General features: G+C 36.4%; 2 protein-coding genes across 2 annotated transcripts; one reads left to right on the top strand and one right to left on the bottom strand.

The window, feature by feature from the left end:
• Positions 1–12,856: 12,856 nt before the first annotated feature.
• GCK72_004755 (uncharacterized protein) lies at positions 12,857–14,338 on the top strand (the record flags this gene model as incomplete). Its single annotated transcript, XM_053724872.1, has 3 exons — positions 12,857–13,011; positions 13,520–14,101; positions 14,182–14,338. The coding sequence occupies 3 exons, from the start codon at positions 12,857–12,859 to the stop codon at positions 14,336–14,338; spliced, it is 894 nt and encodes a 297-aa protein (XP_053589066.1).
• Positions 14,339–20,908: 6,570 nt separating this feature from the next.
• GCK72_004754 (uncharacterized protein) lies at positions 20,909–22,653 on the bottom strand (the record flags this gene model as incomplete). Its single annotated transcript, XM_003097075.2, has 5 exons — positions 20,909–21,072; positions 21,859–21,969; positions 22,018–22,115; positions 22,178–22,420; positions 22,580–22,653. 5 exons carry the CDS (start codon positions 22,651–22,653, stop codon positions 20,909–20,911), a joined length of 690 nt encoding a protein of 229 aa, XP_003097123.2.
• Between the last annotated feature and the right edge of the window lie 97 nt (positions 22,654–22,750).

The following is a 22,750-nucleotide window of genomic DNA, read 5'->3' as shown; positions in this document are numbered from 1 at the left end:
TTTATTGTTTTTTGCCGAAAAATTCGTTGAAATTTCAAATTTTCAGTCAAAAAGCTAAGTTTTGACTCATTTTTCGTGTTTTTTTCTACAAAAATGTAGGTAGAAATCTCTATTTTTCTAAAAATCCCATAGAAACTTCTAAATTTCAAAGAAAATTGACGATTTTAAGCAATTTTGAGAATTTTTCTCTGAAAAATGATAATTTTCAGTCAAAAAAGTGAAAAAACGGTAAATTTTCTCCGATTTTCACATTTTTCTCATTCAAAACCCATCAATAAACGGTTTGAATCTTGTCCACGTGGACTCCAATTTCCAATTCTCAATAGAGCACCTTTACTCACTTCTATTCTTCAACTTTGGTATATGAAAATCGGGGAAATTTTCACGATTTTTCCCTGATTTTGACTGAAAATTATCAGTTTTATGTGATTTTCAAGTGAAAAAAACATAAAAAATAGCTAATAATCGTCGATTTTCACGATTTTTCACTGTTTTTTTGTGAAAAATACAGTATTTTAACCAGAAAATTCTGGATTTGACGAAAAATTTCACAAAAAATCTGTATTTTTACTCTAAAAACCCAGCAAATTATAGTTTTTTAAATGTTTTTGCCAAAAATTTCGGTTAAAAACCACTTTTTTTGCTTAAAAATCCCAGAAAAAGCAGCAAATTAAAGGCATTTGTCCACGTGGACTCCAAAATTTCCAATTCTCAATAGAGCGCACTTCCCTCCCTCCCGCCCCCCACTCACTTCTATTCTTCACCGGCTCATTCTCAGTGATCGCCGACAGATTGACGTCATCGAACGTGACGTCACCTACAGTATCCGAATCTCTTCCACGTATTGGCGTCGAGCAAAAACGTCCGCCCACTTTCGTCTCGTCGAATAGCATTGGAGTCATCACACGTGACAACGGTCGGACGCCTTCTGAAGGCAATTCAGATGACGTCGGTGGTGTCGTCGTTGGCTCATCTGAATCCTCTTCCACAGCCTTCCGTTTTCGTTGCTTCGGAACGACGCTGACGTCTTCTGAAGTGACTTCTGAAGCACGACCACGTCGACTTCTGCGGACGGTGACGTTCGCTGAGGAGATGTTCGCTTCTTTTTCTGGTGATTCTGAATGTCGAAATTTTGAAATTTTTACGAGAATCAGAATCCGCTTACTGCCTGAAATCTTTGGTTTCTTCCACTTCTTCCCATTGGCATCCAGCGATTCGTTCTCATCGTCATCGGTGTGAATTGTTGGAGTTTTTCGGCGGCGTGCTGGAATAGAAATACATGGATTTATTAGCTCGAGGCACAGTTCTTACAACCGCACTCTACCGAAACCGCGAGAAAATAGTGTGTGAAATTGAGAGACGCAGAGAAAAATACACATTTTTCAAGGGGATTTCGGTGGAGCACAGTTGTAAGAACATTATTAGCTTATTATCTCGACACAGTTCTTACAACTGCGCTCCACCGAAATCCGCTTGAAAAATGTCTCTTTTTCTCTGAGTCTCTCAATTTCGCACACTATTTTCTTAGGTTTCGGTAGAGCGCGGTTGTAAGAAGCGTGTCGTGCTGATAGGCCAAATACAGTAATTTTTGGGGCTGGAGCTTCGCAAAGTGATGATTTTCACCAGATTTAGACCAAAATAAGCTACATTTTTTGATTTTTTATCAAAAAATTCAGTTTTCAATCGATTTTCACTGTTTCCGGAGCTAAAAATCGTATTTCTGACAGATTTCTATTAAAAATTGAACAAAATAATGATCGGAAATTATGCAAAATCTAGCATTTCACCTAAAAATTGCCAATTTTTTCGTCACATTTCAGCTAAATTCGACCAAATATATGCTGATTCAGCGTTTTTGTAGCGAGAAGATCAACATTTGATATTCCATCTCTTTCAGATAAAATGGTCCAATTTCACGATAATGGCCAGCCTACCCACGGAGACGCGCTCAATTTCTCAATAGAGCGCATCTGCGGAGGACGGCTGCGTCTCATCGTACAAATTTCTATGAAAAATGGCCGCGTTTCGATCGAATTTCGATGATTTTCAAACCTATATTAGCAGAGCCATTTTACTACAACTGCGCCCCACCGCAAACGAGAGAGTATTGGAGAGAGAGACGCAGAGTTTGTTTCTGGCGCCGAAACAGATTTTCACCATTTTTGATCTATTTTTGCATAATTTTCTCTCGGAAATTGGCAAATTTATAATTAAAACTTGTGAAAATAGATCAAAAATGGTGAAAATCTGTTTCGCGCCAGAAAAAACTCTGCGTCTCTCTCGCCCGATACTCTCTCGTTTGCGGTGGAGCGCAGTTGTAAGAATGCTGCTAATTTGGAGTTTTTCATCCGAAAAAGATGGAAATTTTTCTGAAATACAGCTGAAAGCTCCATTTTCCCAGCAAAAATTGCATTTTTCCATACTTGTCAACGGGCCGAAACGGGCCGGCTCGTAACTCGCGTCAAAATAAACATAATGAGCTGAAAAATATATCAAAATGTAGATCTCGACGAGTTCTATGTCCGTGACCTACTACGGGCCGGATGGCTATTCGTTAATGTGCCGCGGGCCGGGAAAAAGTGCCAAAAAACGCGAAAATGGCCAAAAAAGCCATTTTAGCCCGGCCCGCGGCATATTAACGAATAGCCATCCGGCCCGTAGTAGGTCATGGACATAGAACTCGTCGAGATCTACATTTTGATATATTTTTCAGCTCATTATGTTTATTTTGACGCGAGTTACGAGCCGGCCCGTGTCGGCCCGTTTCGGCCCGTTGACAAGTATGCATTTTTCAAGTGAAAAACACTCAAATTTTGATTTATTCGCTATAAAAACGCAATTTTTAGGTGAAAATCTAGATTTTCATATTAAAAATTCCATTTTTCTCTCCAAAATCGATTAAAAAACTGAAATTTTCAGTCAAAAAACGCAATTTCCCGAAAAAAACCCAAAAATTTCCCAAATAATTCATATTTTTCTCAAAAACTCAAGTTCTCTTCTCTATCCTCTTCTCTCTCTTCCATCAAATTTCCCATAAAACGAACATCTTCTTCTCTCTTCTGGCTCCTCCTCCTCCTCTTGCTCTTCTTGAATAGGCTCCGCCCCTTTAGGCTCCTCCTCTTGAATAGGCTCCGCCTCCTCCCGAATCGTCTTCTCCTTCTCAAGAGGCTCCGCCCCCTCAGGCTCCTCCTCTTCTCTAATCGTCTTCTCCTCCTGAATAGGCTCCGCCTCCTTAAGCTCCGCCTCCTGAATAAGCTCCGCCCCCTCAGGCTCCTCCTCCTCCCGAATCATCTTCTCCTTGGCTCTCACAAGAGGCTCCGCCCCTCCAGACTCCGCCCTCTTCGACTCCGCCTCCTTCACAGTCGGCTCCACCACCGTATCCTCCAAACTAAGCGCATTAAGACGTCGTCTTTTTATTCCATTTTTCTGATCAAAAAACTGTCTGCGAGAAATGAATCTGACGAATTCGCCACTTTTGAGCTTCATTTTTGACGAAATTCAAAATATCTCATTTCATTTTGATCGTACAATAAAAAGGAAGTTACCAATCGAAAGAGCTCGTTGATTTACATCATGTTCTATGGTTACTCTTTCTTTTCGTTTTCTTATTCCGTTTTTCTGATCAAAAAACTGTCTGCGAGAAACGAATCTGACGAATTCGCCACTTTTGAGCTTCATTTTTGACGAAATTCAAAATAACTCATTTCATTTTGATCGTACAATAAAAAGGAAGTTACCAATCGAAAGAGCTCGTTAATTTACATCTTATTCTATGGTTACTCTTTCTTTTCGTCTTCTTATTCCATTTTTCTGATCAAAAAACTGTGTGCGAGAAATGAATCTGACGAATTCGCCACTTTTGAGCTTCATTTTTGACGAAATTCAAAATATCTCATTTCACTTTGATCGTACAACAAAAAGGAAGTTACCAATCGAAAGAGCTCGTTGATTTACATCTTATTCTATGGTTACTCTTTCTTTTCGTCTTCTTATTCCATTTTTCTGATCAAAAAACTGTCTGCGAGAAATGAATCTGACGAATTCGCCACTTTTGAGCTTCATTTTTGACGAAATTCAAAATAACTCATTTCATTTTGATCGTACAACAAAAAGGAAGTTACCAATCGAAAGAGCTCGTTGATTTACATCTTATTCTATGGTTACTCTTTCTTTTCGTCTTTTTATTCCATTTTTCTGATCAAAAAACTGTCTGCGAGAAATGAATCTGACGAATTCGCCACTTTTGAGCTTCATTTTTGACGAAATTCAAAATATCTCATTTCACTTTGATCGTACAATAAAAAGGAAGTTACCAATCGAAAGAGCTCGTTGATTTACATCTTATTCTATGGTTACTCTTTCTTTTCGTCTTTTTATTCCATTTTTCTGATCAAAAAACTGTCTGCGAGAAATGAATCTGACGAATTCGCCACTTTTGAGCTTCATTTTTGACGAAATTCAAAATATCTCATTTCACTTTGATCGTACAACAAAAAGGAAGTTACCAATCGAAAGAGCTCGTTGATTTACATCTTATTCTATGGTTACTCTTTCTTTTCGTCTTCTTATTCCATTTTTCTGATCAAAAAACTGTCTGCGAGAAATGAATCTGACGAATTCGCCACTTTTGAGCTTCATTTTTGACGAAATTCAAAATAACTCATTTCATTTTGATCGTACAACAAAAAGGAAGTTACCAATCGAAAGAGCTCGTTGATTTACATCTTATTCTATGGTTAATCTTTCTTTTCGTCTTCTTATTCCATTTTTCTGATCAAAAAACTGTCTGCGAGAAATGAATCTGACGAATTCGCCACTTTTGAGCTTCATTTTTGACGAAATTCAAAATATCTCATTTCACTTTGATCGTACAATAAAAAGGAAGTTACCAATCGAAAGAGCTCGTTGATTTACATCTTATTCTATGGTTACTCTTTCTTTTCGTCTTTTTATTCCATTTTTCTGATCAAAAAACTGTCTGCGAGAAATGAATCTGACGAATTCGCCACTTTTGAGCTTCATTTTTGACGAAATTCAAAATAACTCATTTCACTTTGATCGTACAATAAAAAGGAAGTTACCAATCGAAAGAGCTCGTTGATTTACATCTTATTCTATGGTTACTCTTTCTTTTCGTCTTCTTATTCCATTTTTCTGATCAAAAAACTGTGTGCGAGAAATGAATCTGACGAATTCGCCACTTTTGAGCTTCATTTTTGACGAAATTCAAAATATCTCATTTCATTTTGATCGTACAATAAAAAGGAAGTTACCAATCGAAAGAGCTCGTTGATTTACATCTTATTCTATGGTTACTCTTTCTTTTCGTCTTCTTATTCCATTTTTCTGATCAAAAAACTGTGTGCGAGAAATGAATCTGACGAATTCGCCACTTTTGAGCTTCATTTTTGACGAAATTCAAAATAACTCATTTCACTTTGATCGTACAATAAAAAGGAAGTTACCAATCGAAAGAGCTCGTTGATTTACATCTTATTCTATGGTTACTCTTTCTTTTCGTCTTCTTATTCCATTTTTCTGATCAAAAAACTGTGTGCGAGAAATGAATCTGACGAATTCGCCACTTTTGAGCTTCATTTTTGACGAAATTCAAAATATCTCATTTCATTTTGATCGTACAATAAAAAGGAAGTTACCAATCGAAAGAGCTCGTTGATTTACATCTTATTCTATGGTTACTCTTTCTTTTCGTCTTCTTATTCCATTTTTCTGATCAAAAAACTGTCTGCGAGAAATGAATCTGACGAATTCGCCACTTTTGAGCTTCATTTTTGACGAAATTCAAAATAACTCATTTCACTTTGATCGTACAATAAAAAGGAAGTTACCAATCGAAAGAGCTCGTTGATTTACATCTTATTCTATGGTTACTCTTTCTTTTCGTCTTCTTATTCCATTTTTCTGATCAAAAAACTGTGTGCGAGAAATGAATCTGACGAATTCGCCACTTTTGAGCTTCATTTTTGACGAAATTCAAAATATCTCATTTCACTTTGATCGTACAATAAAAAGGAAGTTACCAATCGAAAGAGCTCGTTGATTTACATCTTATTCTATGGTTAATCTTTCTTTTCGTCTTCTTATTCCATTTTTCTGATCAAAAAACTGTCTGCGAGAAATGAATCTGACGAATTCGCCACTTTTGAGCTTCATTTTTGACGAAATTCAAAATATCTCATTTCACTTTGATCGTACAATAAAAAGGAAGTTACCAATCGAAAGAGCTCGTTGATTTACATCTTATTCTATGGTTACTCTTTCTTTTCGTCTTTTTATTCCATTTTTCTGATCAAAAAACTGTCTGCGAGAAATGAATCTGACGAATTCGCCACTTTTGAGCTTCATTTTTGACGAAATTCAAAATATCTCATTTCATTTTGATCGTACAACAAAAAGGAAGTTACCAATCGAAAGAGCTCGTTGATTTACATCTTATTCTATGGTTACTCTTTCTTTTCGTCTTCTTATTCCATTTTTCTGATCAAAAAACTGTCTGCGAGAAATGAATCTGACGAATTCGCCACTTTTGAGCTTCATTTTTGACGAAATTCAAAATATCTCATTTCATTTTGATCGTACAACAAAAAGGAAGTTACCAATCGAAAGAGCTCGTTGATTTACATCATGTTCTATGGTTACTCTTTCTTTTCGTCTTCTTATTCCATTTTTCTGATCAAAAAACTGTCTGCGAGAAATGAATCTGACGAATTCGCCACTTTTGAGCTTCATTTTTGACGAAATTCAAAATATCTCATTTCATTTTGATCGTACAACAAAAAGGAAGTTACCAATCGAAAGAGCTCGTTGATTTACATCTTATTCTATGGTTACTCTTTCTTTTCGTCTTCTTATTCCATTTTTCTGATCAAAAAACTGTCTGCGAGAAATGAATCTGACGAATTCGCCACTTTTGAGCTTCATTTTTGACGAAATTCAAAATATCTCATTTCACTTTGATCGTACAATAAAAAGGAAGTTACCAATCGAAAGAGCTCGTTGATTTACATCTTATTCTATGGTTACTCTTTCTTTTCGTCTTTTTATTCCATTTTTCTGATCAAAAAACTGTCTGCGAGAAATGAATCTGACGAATTCGCCACTTTTGAGCTTCATTTTTGACGAAATTCAAAATATCTCATTTCATTTTGATCGTACAACAAAAAGGAAGTTACCAATCGAAAGAGCTCGTTGATTTACATCTTATTCTATGGTTACTCTTTCTTTTCGTCTTCTTATTCCATTTTTCTGATCAAAAAACTGTCTGCGAGAAATGAATCTGACGAATTCGCCACTTTTGAGCTTCATTTTTGACGAAATTCAAAATATCTCATTTCATTTTGATCGTACAACAAAAAGGAAGTTACCAATCGAAAGAGCTCGTTGATTTACATCTTATTCTATGGTTACTCTTTCTTTTCGTCTTTTTATTCCATTTTTCTGATCAAAAAACTGTCTGCGAGAAATGAATCTGACGAATTCGCCACTTTTGAGCTTCATTTTTGACGAAATTCAAAATATCTCATTTCATTTTGATCGTACAACAAAAAGGAAGTTACCAATCGAAAGAGCTCGTTGATTTACATCTTATTCTATGGTTACTCTTTCTTTTCGTCTTCTTATTCCATTTTTCTGATCAAAAAACTGTCTGCGAGAAATGAATCTGACGAATTCGCCACTTTTGAGCTTCATTTTTGACGAAATTCAAAATATCTCATTTCACTTTGATCGTACAATAAAAAGGAAGTTACCAATCGAAAGAGCTCGTTGATTTACATCTTATTCTATGGTTACTCTTTCTTTTCGTCTTCTTATTCCATTTTTCTGATCAAAAAACTGTCTGCGAGAAATGAATCTGACGAATTCGCCACTTTTGAGCTTCATTTTTGACGAAATTCAAAATAACTCATTTCATTTTGATCGTACAACAAAAGGAAGTTACCAATCGAAAGAGCTCGTTGATTTACATCTTATTCTATGGTTACTCTTTCTTTTCGTCTTCTTATTCCATTTTTCTGATCAAAAAACTGTCTGCGAGAAACGAATCTGACGTTTTCGCCACTTTTGAGCTTCATTTTTGACGAAATTCAAAATATCTCATTTCACTTTGATCGTACAATAAAAAGGAAGTTACCAATCAAAAGAGCTCGTTGATTTACATCTTATTCTATGGTTACTCTTTCTTTTCGTCTTCTTATTCCATTTTTCTGATCAAAAAACTGTCTGCGAGAAATGAATCTGACGAATTCGCCACTTTTGAGCTTCATTTTTGACGAAATTCAAAATAACTCATTTCATTTTGATCGTACAACAAAAAGGAAGTTACCAATCAAAAGAGCTCGTTGATTTACATCTTATTCTATGGTTACTCTTTCTTTTCGTCTTCTTATTCCATTTTTCTGATCAAAAAACTGTCTGCGAGAAATGAATCTGACGAATTCGCCACTTTTGAGCTTCATTTTTGACGAAATTCAAAATATCTCATTTCACTTTGATCGTACAATAAAAAGGAAGTTACCAATCAAAAGAGCTCGTTGATTTACATCTTATTCTATGGTTACTCTTTCTTTTCGTCTTCTTATTCCATTTTTCTGATCAAAAAACTGTCTGCGAGAAATGAATCTGACGAATTCGCCACTTTTGAGCTTCATTTTTGACGAAATTCAAAATAACTCATTTCATTTTGATCGTACAACAAAAAGGAAGTTACCAATCAAAAGAGCTCGTTGATTTACATCTTATTCTATGGTTACTCTTTCTTTTCGTCTTCTTATTCCATTTTTCTGATCAAAAAACTGTCTGCGAGAAATGAATCTGACGAATTCGCCACTTTTGAGCTTCATTTTTGACGAAATTCAAAATAACTCATTTCATTTTGATCGTACAACAAAAAGGAAGTTACCAATCGAAAGAGCTCGTTGATTTACATCTTATTCTATGGTTACTCTTTCTTTTCGTCTTCTTATTCCATTTTTCTGATCAAAAAACTGTCTGCGAGAAATGAATCTGACGAATTCGCCACTTTTGAGCTTCATTTTTGACGAAATTCAAAATAACTCATTTCACTTTGATCGTACAATAAAAAGGAAGTTACCAATCGAAAGAGCTCGTTGATTTACATCACATTCTATGGTTAATCTTTCTTTTCGTCTTCTTATTCCATTTTTCTGATCAAAAAACTGTCTGCGAGAAACGAATTTCACGTTTTCGCCACTTTTGAGCTTCATTTTTGACGAAATTCAAAATATCTCATTTCACTTTGATCGTACAATAAAAAGGAAAATACCAATCAAAAGAGCTCGTTGATTTACATCTTATTCTATGGTTACTCTTTCTTTTCGTCTTCTTATTCCATTTTTCTGATCAAAAAACTGTCTGCGAGAAACGAATTTCACGTTTTCGCCACTTTTGAGCTTCATTTTTGACGAAATTCAAAATAACTCATTTCACTTTGATCGTACAATAAAAAAGAAGTTACCAATCGAAAGAGCTCGTTGATTTACATCACATTCTATGGTTAATCTTTCTTTTCGTCTTCTTATTCCATTTTTCTGATCAAAAAACTGTCTGCGAGAAACGAATTTCACGTTTTCGCCACTTTTGAGCTTCATTTTTGACGAAATTCAAAATATCTCATTTCACTTTGATCGTACAATAAAAAGGAAAATACCAATCAAAAGAGCTCGTTGATTTACATCTTATTCTATGGTTACTCTTTCTTTTCGTCTTCTTATTCCATTTTTCTGATCAAAAAACTGTCTGCGAGAAATGAATCTGACGAATTCGCCACTTTTGAGCTTCATTTTTGACGAAATTCAAAATATCTCATTTCACTTTGATCGTACAATAAAAAGGAAGTTACCAATCAAAAGAGCTCGTTGATTTACATCTTATTCTATGGTTACTCTTTCTTTTCGTCTTCTTATTCCATTTTTCTGATCAAAAAACTGTCTGCGAGAAATGAATCTGACGAATTCGCCACTTTTGAGCTTCATTTTTGACGAAATTCAAAATAACTCATTTCATTTTGATCGTACAACAAAAAGGAAGTTACCAATCAAAAGAGCTCGTTGATTTACATCTTATTCTATGGTTACTCTTTCTTTTCGTCTTCTTATTCCATTTTTCTGATCAAAAAACTGTCTGCGAGAAATGAATTTGACGAATTCGCCACTTTTGAACTTCATTTTTGACGAAATTCAAAATAACTCATTTCACTTTGATCGTACAATAAAAAAGAAGTTACCAATCGAAAGAGCTCGTTGATTTACATCACATTCTATGGTTAATCTTTCTTTTCGTCTTCTTATTCCATTTTTCTGATCAAAAAACTGTCTGCGAGAAACGAATTTCACGTTTTCGCCACTTTTGAGCTTCATTTTTGACGAAATTCAAAATAACTCATTTCATTTTGATCGTACAACAAAAAGAAAGTTACCAATCGAAAGAGCTCGTTGATTTACATCATATTCTATGGTTACTCTTTCTTTTCGTCTTCTTATTCCATTTATCTGATCAAAAAACTGTCTGCGCGAAACGAATCTGACGAATTCGCCACTTTTGAGCTTCATTTTTGACGAAATTCAAAATAACTCATTTCATTTTGATCGTACAATAAAAAGGAAACCACCAATAGAAAGAGCTCGTTGATTTACATCTTATTCTATGGTTACTCTTTCTTTTCGTCTTCTTATTCCATTTTTCTGATCAAAAAACTGTCTGCGAGAAATGAATCTGACGAATTCGCCACTTTTGAGCTTCATTTTTGACGAAATTCAAAATATCTCATTTCACTTTGATCGTACAATAAAAAGGAAGTTACCAATCGAAAGAGCTCGTTGATTTACATCTTATTCTATGGTTACTCTTTCTTTTCGTCTTCTTATTCCATTTTTCTGATCAAAAAACTGTCTGCGAGAAATGAATCTGACGAATTCGCCACTTTTGAGCTTCATTTTTGACGAAACGTTTGAATTGGGAAATAATTTTTTATTTATGGATAGTCTGTTCTTGTTTCGAGATGTCCATCTGTCTGAAATTTCAAAACCGAGACATCTCTTACAATTTTCAGACCGGATAATCTTGAACTGAAAACTGACAAGTTTCGAGATTCTTGGCTTCGGATAATCTTCTTTTCGAAACTCTATTCTTCGAAAAAACTGAGGATTCAGATGCCGAAACATCGGAATGTCTACAGTTTCGATAGATTGAAAACGTCTTTTAAGACTTAAAAGTTGATTAACTACTGTACCGGCTAAAAATGTATCATATTTTCCCTTTTTTTCAGTTGAAAATGTCCAACTTTGAGAGTGTCTCATAGTAAAACTAACTGTCACACAAAATTAAATTTTTGGGGATCGAACAGACAAAAAGTAGAACTACATTTTTATATTTGACAACTTTCTTTGGACGAGCACTCCCTAGCAAGTAAAATCTCGAAAAAATGATTTCTCCCTTGAACCGACCCATTTCAGTGCAAAATAGTGCGATTTTTGAGCTGTCGTCTTAAAATGACCATAACTCTCTGTTGTCAACTACAAAAATGAAGAAAAAATGTTGTCAACTACAAAAATGAAGATCTACTTTTAATCTTCTCGATCCATAAAAAATTTACTTTGTTGGAAGAATTGTTTGACCATGACACCCTCTCAAAGTTGATCATTTTCAACTGAAAAGGGAAAAATATGATATCATTTTGGTCGGTTCTGTATATGTCTCTCTGTGCGTTCAAATATCGAGATGTGCGAATTTTGCTATTCTTGGACAAATCTATTAAATCTTCGAGAAATCTCAGTATTTAGATAGCACGGTTTCAAAACTTCCCGGAGCCGGATTCCAGATTTCCGAAGGTCCGGATGTCTTCCGTTTCAGAAGAATTACAAAACGATGCAAGGCTGTTTATCTATTAGGGAGCTATCAGAACATTGGGAACAGAGTTGCGCGGAATTCCGACTACCGACTTCCGACTTCCGTTTTCAAAATTTTAATTCCGACTTCCGACTTCCGTTTTCGGATGTTTTCTTGCGACTTCCGTCATTCCATAATTGTGGTATATCGGAAAAGTACATCTCGCAGAAATAGAAGGAAAAATGGTCTAATAAGACAGAAAATGAGCTTTTCTTCAGCCAAAAACTAATTTTCCACTGATTTTCGCCAATTTTATGAACTTTTTCTAGAAGTTTTTGAATCTTTGCGAAAAATCTACTTCCGACTTCCAGCTTCCGACTTCCGTTTTCAAAATTTTGCTTCCGACTTCCGACTTCCGGATTAGAAATTTTACTTCCGACTTCCGACTTCCGAATTACAAATTTTACTTCCGACTTCAGTTTTAGAAAAAATAACTTCCGCGCAACTCTGATTGGAAACATTAACATCGAACAAATTTACGAGATGGGCTACACCCGAATTTTGTGTCTGTTGAGAGTCAAGCAGCAGATGGTCCTCAAATTGATGAAAACGTGCTCTATTGTCCATGCACCATAATACCGTCTAGCACGGCCTCCAGCGGAGGCCCTCTCAATACACTACGCGCAGTACGTTGAGAGGGCCTCTGCAGGAGGCCGTGGTCTAGTGGTCTAGAGAAGAATCAATAGACACAATTTTTCCTCAATAGAGAATCGCTTTGATTCACTCGAAAATGACAAAATTTACGGGATTTCCTATTCTCAAGCTTCCGATTCTTTGCTTTGAAAAAATTTTAGGTCAGTGTGAACCTTTTGATCAGTGAGTTAACTTTCTTTTTGAATTTTCTGTTATGCTGCTTGTTTCCAGAATCAATATATCTTTTTTATCGAAAAAATGTGCCTGGCTACTCAAGAATTTGAGAAATAAACAATTGATGTGCTTTGATATTGAACTAAAACAAGATTATACAAAAGTATTATTTATCTTGGAAGCCAATGAAATTTATGGATCATGGATGTTCAATTTTGGAGAACCACGCTATTGGAGAACTATTCAGGTTACAAAAGACGACATTTTTGTTGATAATGTGTAAGTTTTAAGGGAAAATCTTCGGGGTTTTTGATAAACTGTAGCATTACGCTTTAAATTCAACCATGTCCGAAAATGGTCAGTTTCTGATTTCAAGAGTAATGTGAATTTTCACATCTTGGGTCATAATAAAATGTACTAATATTTTTTTGCACTGAAAATGCTGTTTTTCACTCTAACGTATTAGCACGGCACGCTTCTTACAACTGCGCTCCACAGAAACCAAATAAATTGTGTGCGAAATTGAGAGACTCAGAGAAAAAGTGACATTTTTCAAGGGCATTTCGGTGGAGCGCAGTTGTAAGAACTGTGCCGAGCTAATAAGACTCCCCGTTTATGCAGAAACAGCGCATTTGAAACACGATTTTTTCACGTATACTTTTCCTTGTACTTCTGTTTGGGATCTCACGGAAAACGCGTTATTTTAGAATTTACTCGAATCCAGCCGTGAATATTCCTTTTGGATTTACTGCTTCAATACATTTTTTTATATGTGAATTAACTTCAGAAAACGTCTCAAATACTGGCCGTTCCTGTCTGTTGATCCTCAACAGACACTGAATTCGAGTGTTTCTTATCTCACAAATTTATTCGATATCAATGTTCGCGATGTTCTGATAGCTCCCGATGATTTTCCTGAAACCAGAACATCTATTTTCCCAGGATGTAATCAATGTCAGAAAGTCATAATCACCGGAAAGAAACCAATTTTAAAAAAATATATGAGAAACTTTATCGAAAACGTCAACATAAAAGAACACCTTTCGTTTACAATTCCAGTTGACTGCCACTTTTATTGTGATCCAATTAATTTCAAAAAGGGAGAAATAATATTTGGAAATACTTCAACTGGTTGGATTACTCGAGATATTTTATTCAAGTTTAAAAATTCAAGAATTCAATTATATGGTAGCAATACTCGCAACTTGAACGCAAACGATTTTGATCGGTTTGTGGATAGATGGTATCGATCTGATGATACTGAATTTGAACTACTTATGATCAACTGGAAACAGTATCCTGGAAGTCTAAACATCTCGAAATTCAAGCCGTTTGCATGGAATGAAAATAGAAGAAGTCAAAACTTTCGGTTAGTTTTTATGAATTCTTCACATGTAAAAATCCAAAACTAGCATTTCCTGAATAGCTATTCACAATTAAAACTTTCAGATTATTGAATACTGTGGCGTTAGACTGTTCTCAAGCATACGACATCCTTCGGCATGATGGAGCATTGGCAACAATTCTGACGAATAGAGTCAACTCGTTGGTTTTTTATGTCTGGAATGTTCGATTTCCTGATACCACTGGATTGGAAGTACAGTAAATGTGGAGTGAGGAATTGCTCTTTCTCTTCCTCTCTGTTTCACAACACATTTTTGGTTTGCTAAAAATTAAAAGAGAGTCCACTAGATTTCCAAGATTAACCTAAACAATCCAGGAGTCGTTAACCCTATCTACCCACATCAATTGACCCATGTCTCTATTTTTTCCACATGGACTGTTCACTCAAACAACAAAACACTAACTTTTTTCTGCTATATTATTATTCCTTTACCGAAGCCTTTCTATAACTTTTACTAGTCACCACTATTCTATGTTTTAGCACCCGTATTCCTTAAAGTTCTACACCCTATTTCTCAAAATTCTTCATACAAACCCACAGAACTATGTTAACTAGTACAATTCACGCTTTCCGAGTATGTTTCCTATCTAATCACTATATTTCGGACTAGAACCCAGTCTTGCAAGTTTTTCTAATCAACACTAAATATCTTGTAATATCTTTTAAACTCATGTTCAACAACTACCCAATAAACAACTTTTATTCAATAAAGCTTACTACTTGGAGCACTAGCAAAACATTAATCCTTGAAATTTACTAGTCCCAGTCTCTCGCTAATACTGGCCAGAGAAAATCAAGAACTGTTGAAAAACCGGGGTATCTGCATCCCTATCTTAGACACATCCAAAGGGTAAAAGTATGGAATTGGCCCCACTCCATTATTGAAATGGGGGGCTTCTCCAAATTCTTCAGTATACTTCAACATTTGCACCCCTAGTCGGCTTAAAATTTCCCCCCACCAGATCCGTCTAGAACCTCCCCCACAGGGTGTTGATTCTAGACTCCAAATTAAAGCAAGCTCCTGGAGGTCCCTGTTTTGAGGTAATCGCTACTTCCAGGGTGCTGAGCAAGCGGGTGTGTGCTGAGCAAGCTTCTCGGCATGATCCCCTTGGTGGGGGGCTATTATAGATTCTAAATTCCCTCCCCCTCTCCCGCGGGGGCTGATTCCACACTCCAAGTTAAAGCAAGGTCCTAGGTTTCCGTGTATTAAGGTAATCGCTACTTCCAGGGTGCTGAGCAAGCGGGTGTGTGCTGAGCAAGCTTCTCGGCATGATCACCTTGGTGGGGGGCTATTATAGATTCTAAATTCCCTCCCCCTCTCCCGCGGGGGCTGATTCCACACTCCAAGTTAAAGCAAGGTCCTAGGTTTCCGTGTATTAAGGTAATCGCTACTTCCAGTGGCCTGAGCAAGCTTCTAGGGATGATCAACTAGGTGGGCGGCTATTATGGATTCTACATTGCCACCCCCTCTCCCACGGGGGCTGATTCTAGACTCTAGCTTGACCCTGTGGAGAAGGCAAGTAAGAGCGGTCGGAGACTATTGCCTAATCCATTATTATCACGCAACCTAAGATGAATAATGACTATTTTTGTGTAAGATAAGCAATGCAACCGGAAATAACAGTACACATGATAACAATGACCCATTTATTACGCTCTTTATCTCGGAATCCCCCATGTTCTGATCGTGTTTCAGTAAGTCACAAACACTTCAAAAACTGACCTTCATTTTTTCGAGTTGAAAAGTTTGAGTTTTCGTAGCTTTCTAGATTTTGACTCAAAATTTCAAACACTTCAGAAGAATAGTGCAATGTACTAAAAATACAAATCTTTTATTCAAGGGGGACCGAAATCCATAAAAATCGTTCACTTTTTTGATCATTACTCCCCTAGACACTGAAATCTGGGAAAGGTATTGATATTTTCAAATAGCCAACACGAATATGAATTTCATCATCAAAAATTTACTTTGGGCCGCAGTACTTTGACCTGCTGAAAAATCCAAAGAAAAAGGAAAAAAAAGAGAACGTTTTCCAAAAATGGATTTTTCTACATGATGCAAGAGAGCTGGAAATTAGATGTCATCTTTAAAAATGCACAAAATAAGACTGGCAATTCACTTTTGAAAGTGATTCTATCTTTCGAAAAAAATCATTTTTCAACTTCAATGGATCGTTTCGGTATGCCAAAGGAGGCGGATCCTAATGGTGTATGACATAAATAGAAAACGCTGAGTGATAACATATCAAAAAAGGAACCAGAATAGATAAGTTTGGCTGAAATGGCTTCGTCTGGTGTCTTGTGGTCAAGCAAGTCAAATATTATCTTTTAAATAACCAAACTCGATTTCTATTTTAATAAAATATATGCATTCTAGACCAGACTGAACAACGCTCCACAATGGAACTATTATTCGGTTGAACTTCATACAATTTGAATAAAAAAACCCTGTCTGCGAGAAACGAATTTGACGTTTTCGCCACTTTTGAGCTTCAATTTTCCATTCAAGAGGGTTCCGGGACGTCGCGAAACCATACGTTTGTGAACCGAGACATTTTAAAATGCCTCAGAGCCTTCAAAAGACCCAATTTGCAAATGTTCATCTTAATTGTATTATAGTAACAGACAATAAGACATTTGTACTTCAAACTTCTAATTCATTAGCGGTCTTAAAAGCGAGTTACAAGAAAAGGGTGAAAGGCGATTACAAGCGGGAAAACGGTCTCGGGTACAGACCCAGTAAGAACTGCCTAGTTTCAGAGAAACGTCGGCTTATATAATGAAAGGAGGGGGGGGGGTGGCCGGGGTGACAGTCGATGATGATGATTGTCTAGGAGTTGCGTGAGAGACTGTAAGCGAAATAGAGTATTTTCGACCTGAAATAAAATATCTTCTATGGGTCAAATATTGTCGCGACAAAAAAGTTCCGACATTTTTTACCGACGCGTGTTTGCGGACATAGTACTAAATTATTAAATTTTCCACTGAGTCCGCAAACACGCGTCGGTTTCGACAGAATACCTTCATTAGAAATATTGCAACTCATTCGTATGAATTACCCACGAAATCTGGCCAAACAAGCATTGAAAATCGTTTCGAGTCCGGACCGTCGTCTCTTATAGTCGCAGTGACGTCTTGCCGTTTGATGTTGAATCCATTTTTTATAACATAGGGAGTATTTTCGTGACTAAATAAGTTAATTAGGAAGAGGAAGCTGAAAAAACTCAAGCAACGCTGGAAAGGTCAGAGGAAAAAGGTCATGAAAATCAGACGTCGAACATGGATAACTTTCCGAGTCTTCGTTAAGATCTTTCTTGTTCCAATCGTAACGGGAGGAGTCCAAGACCTATTAGCAGTCCACCCCTTTTACAGCTGCGCCCCACCGCATACGAGAGAGTATCAGCGAGAGACCCAGAGTTTTTCTCGCGCCGACAAAGATTTTCACAGTTTTTGACCTCCCTTCGCATTTTTTCATTGTATTTCTGTAAATTCTTATGAAAAAATGGGAGAATAGGTCAAAAGTTGAGAAAATCTGTGTTGGCGCCAGAAAAAACTCTGCGTCTCTCGCGGATACTCTCTCGTTTGCGATGGGGCGCAGTTGTAAGAGGGTGGACTGCTAATATAAGCATGCCAACTTACCTCCTTCCACGAAAAAACGTTTGTTCCAATAAATTTTAAAAAAATTGGATTTGTGCTACGGATACAAGAAATGGGAACACGAGAGTGTGTCATGATAATACTGATTGTCTCAATAAGTAGATTTTTAATGAATCACATAGATCAAATGTTGAGCTTCATTTTTGTAGTTGACAACTTTTTTGTACGGTCACTCCCTAGAGAGTTATGATCATTATAAAGGATCAGATCAAAAATCACACTGTTTTACATTGAAATTGGTCGATATGTAACTCTCTAAGGAGTGTCCGTACAAAAAAGTTGTCAACTACAAAAATTAAGCTCTACTTTTGATCTGTATAATTCATTAAAAATCTACTTGATGGGACAATCAGTATTACCTTGCCACACTTTCAAAGTTGGCCAATTTCAACAGAAAAGGCCAAAGTTTACAACATTTTGGACCGGTACTGTAGGCTTTTTCCTATTTGAGCTTTTGGAAGACAAGAAAAAATCAAAAGTGTTCTACTTACTTGACATATTCCTTGTCCACTTCGTCTTCTCTTCTTGTGAAGCTCAGTCCATCCAAAGCAATTTCATAGTTCAACGTTTCTTCTACGTACACCTTTAGATCTTTCAATTGAAAACATCCTCCATTCATCCAATGTTTCAAAAAAGAATTCAGTTCGCGGTGCGTCAATTTTGAATCTTGAAGCAATATAGTTTTGCAGTTCAGCACCAATAAATGTTGAGGTTTGATCCAAAAACTCGGTGAAATGTATAAATAATTAAGACTGAAATTAGGCATCTTAGCAGGACAATACGCATCAGTTGGTTTTACGAAAAGCGTCAGGTCTTGAGTGTTTTTGCAGTTTTCTAGCAAATAGTCTACGTCTCTATCGGTTTTTTGGTTTAAATTCACAATAAAGATCTGCAATTGATTGTTGCGTTTCCATCACCCAGTCGACCGCCCGTTTGTGATCGTTTTGCTTATTCTCATTCCCAAGTAGTAACGAATGTATATCTCGATTGAAGATCTCTCGACCGTAGTCTCCAATTGCAGTCATCCCAACCACTCGATCATTCCAGTATGTATTCAAACATTTGTCTCCCATTTCGACTGGAACGTTTTGAAAGCCACCAATTATTACTGTATTCAATTTGTGTGATTCCGGGAGTTTTGACATTTCTTCCACTCTTAGAAGATAGTATTTCTCAAAGAGTGTGTACTGTAAAAAATTAAGTTTGGACAAGGGTTTTTAAAACAAAAAAAACTTGATTTTTCTCAATGTAATGCTCCAGAGAATCGCCCATTCCAAAATACAGCTCCAGTTGTACATTTTTGGAAGGGCCTCTATATGAAACTGCAACACTTTTCGATTTTTGAGAGCACAGGGAGATATTTATTCTGAAACAAAGCCATTTAGATATGTATTAGGTTACAGTACTGGCCATAAAGAATGCAACACTTGCAGTTTTCAGTTGAATATAGTCAACTTCATGAGTGTGAGATGGCCTCCTGATGATACCAAACTATCGATTGTTTCTGGACTATACAGATCACAAGTAGATCTACATTTTTGTAGTTGACCACTTTTTTGTACGGTCACATCCTAAGAAGCTATCAATCGTCAAAGAAATTTCTCGCAGTTGTTGTCGTTTTTCAGTGCTAAAAGGAGGAACTTTTGAGCTGTTCACATAGACTGCCTGTAACTTCTTAGGATGTGCTCGTGCAAAAAAGTTGTCAACTACAAAAATGAAACTCTACTTGTGATCTATACACTCCATAAACAATCGATATTGTGATATCATCAGGAAGGCCATCTCACACTCATAAAGTTGACCATATTCAACCAAAAACTGCAAGTGTCGCATTCTTTATGGCCAGTACGGTAGATCATCATTTTCTTCGAAGATTATGGAACTACTACTCCACTGAAAATTGTTATGCCAAAGGTTTCACAATAAAAAAAAAGAAAATTACCGTAAATACTGTATTATAACGGCACCCCATATATACTCAGAATTCATAAGTATGACTATCCCGGTGTTTTTTTTAGAAGAAGCAGCGTGATTAGTAACTTCTAGATCAGCATACGGAACGCCCAAAAAGTTTTTTTGTTTAATTTCAATGAGTTTCTGAAACCACAAAACTTCTCTGGGAGGCAGGTGAAAAATATAATGTCATGCCGTCATAATACAATATTTACGGTATGTACCGACTTAATAATTGTTAGACGCATTGAACTCACACTCCTTTTGCTCCAAAATGATCCAAAACTTGTTTCAGTGGAACATAGGGAAGAGAAAATAAAAGGAAGGCGTTTGCCATAGAATATTAGAAAAACTCAACAAATCAATATAAAGAGCGGTCTTCTTATGCAAGGACGGACAACTGTTTGCACAAAAAGTCCTTCTGTTCATCTTCCCACGTCCATACCGTCTGCGGGACTCTGTGAAACGTTACGAGCTCCCGGGAAGATACAATTAACCATAATCTTTGCAAAAGATAGTAGAAATGAATCTGAAACTAATCTGAATACACTACAGTAATCGAGAGCTTCGGGGCTACAGTAATTCATGAAATAGCAAAACGGTGCGGAAACCACAAAAAAGTAGAAACTAGCTACTGTGAAAAAATAAAGTTTCGACAAGGATTTTCAGCGCATGAAGTTGTGGGCGGAGCTTAAACTGCAAGCGGCGCGGTTCTTAATTAAAATGAAAAACTGGAATTAGATACGCGCCGCTTTTTTAAGATTGCAGTTTAAGCTCCGCCCACAACTTCATGCGCTGAAAATCCTTGTCGAAACTTTATTTTTTTCACAGCAGTTTAAGAAGCCTTGATAATTAAAAAAAGCTACCGTAAACCCCGAAACTACAGTAACCATATGAAAGATCTCAAAATTCGAAATTATGGAGATTCAGACAATCTCTGAAAAAACGTGCCAAGTTCACAAAAACGAAATTAATAAAACGCATTTTTTCAATCATTGTTCAATAAACCTCTCAAAACAATTGTAACCCGGAACGTTTCAGGGATTTTCAGCGAAAAAAATAATGACAACAAAGAGAGGGAATTTGAAAAGTCAACAAGGTATAATAAGAGAACAATGTGTGAAAAAGCCGGAAAAAGTGGAAAAAAAGTGAAAAATTTGATCAATTCGCAACGACATCTCCACTTTCTTTACGCGGCGCTTCTTTCTCATTTTTCTCCTGTATTTCTTCCGATGGTTTCGCCGTCCTTTTCCTCACTTCCGCCTCGTAGAGTGACACTTTGTAGTGTTCACGTTCCATTGGATGTCCACGATAGTATTCGAACACTGGAAATGGAAATGTTTAGAATTGAAATGGAATTTTAAAATGATCCCCAAGTCGAAAAAGGTCTGCCACGGCCAGTTTTTGACATTTTCAGCGTTTATAGAGCAACAAAAGACCACCAAAAAAGCATATGGCCGAGTTTTTCGACTCGTGGCCTAGAAAACCAAATTTTGAAAAAACCAAGTCACGAGTCCAAAAAGTTGTTTCAGGGGTTATTTTCATAGTTTAGAGTAAAAAACTACTGAAAATCACCGATGGCCGAGTTATTTAACACGTGGCCTAGAATTCCAAACTTTGGGAAAACTAGTCCTCGAAATATTAAAATTATGGGGCTCTTTCTGGGTTGGTTTCCGACGGAAATTACTATTTTTCCAGGATTTTTTTCATTTGATTTATATGAAATTTCTCGAAAAAACTGAAGGAAATCGCTTTCTAGCACATTAAATTATATTTTTCTTTTCATTTTCAGTTAAAAATGACTGATTTTGATATTAGAAGTCGAGTCCACCACTCTTACCCCACCGCAAACGAGGAAGACGCAGATTTTAAACATTTTTGATCCATTTTTTATAATTTTCTCTCGAAAATCAGCGAAAAAAGTCATTCAAACTTCTGAAAATAGATCAAAAATGCTGAAAATCTGCTTCGCGCATGAAAAAACTCTGGGTCTCTCTTGCTCTTGTTTGTGATGGGGCGCAGTTGTAAGAGGGGTGTATTGTTAATACCCCGATCACTGTAAAATATCGATGAAAAACTAAAAAACTTGGTCATTTTCTTATAATTCTTACTCGAAATCGCATCAGCAGCCGTATAACCATCTACATCAATCATATACCGACAAATCAGATATCCCGTTCGGTTAAGACCATGTGTGCAGTGAACGCCTACCAGTTTTCCTTCTGAAAATCGGAATTTTCGCATTAAAACACCTCAAAAATTCGTTTTACCGTTTTCGGGATCCTCCACAAATTCTTTGACAGCTTTTATGAAATCCTGCACAAGATCTTCTCTTTCATTCACTTCGTGTCCCGGACAGTTCAGTTTTCTGGAATAAAAATGAAAAACTATTGATTTTTCGGATAAAAAGTAAAAATTTAGGCAACTTACAAATATTGCACTCCGTGATCCGCCCACTCTGTCTTCTTATAATATCTATCAGTATTCGTGAGATCGACGACTAATCCAATCTGTTTATTCGCTTGTTTCGCCATATTCATCAGTGATTTCACACCGAATTGCAGCTCTTCTGGCATATTCTTCCCGTCGAAAAACGACGAATCGAGTGGAGTTTTGAATGGAACGAAACGGGTTCCCTCGATGTCGCGACCGACGTTGTCGTAGATGTTCCATCTGAAAGTTGCAAGAATTTATTGATTTTTTGAGAATTGTGCATTGAAAATTTTGAAATTTTGATGTGAAAACGATACTTTCCCTCTTTGCGATGGTTTTTACTCAAAAATCTTACAAAAAACTAATTTTTGGAATTTTTTAATATTTCAAACCTCTCACCTGTCTGGAAATCGTTTTCCGGGTAACCGATCATGCGGCCGGGGTCGATAATAATTATAGTGATTATTGGACATGACACTCGCTGAAAAACCCTGCAAAACTCCAAGTATTATGGCTTGAATACGGCTGAAATTTGAATAAAATTGTAGAAAATTGATTGGAAATCTGCAA

This window comes from Caenorhabditis remanei, chromosome II (assembly GCF_010183535.1).
Source record: "Caenorhabditis remanei strain PX506 chromosome II, whole genome shotgun sequence".
In the NCBI taxonomy this organism is placed as follows: Eukaryota; Metazoa; Nematoda; class Chromadorea; order Rhabditida; family Rhabditidae; genus Caenorhabditis; species Caenorhabditis remanei.
The sequence above is the reverse complement of the archived record's forward strand: the minus strand, read 5'-3'. Positions and strand labels throughout refer to the sequence as shown.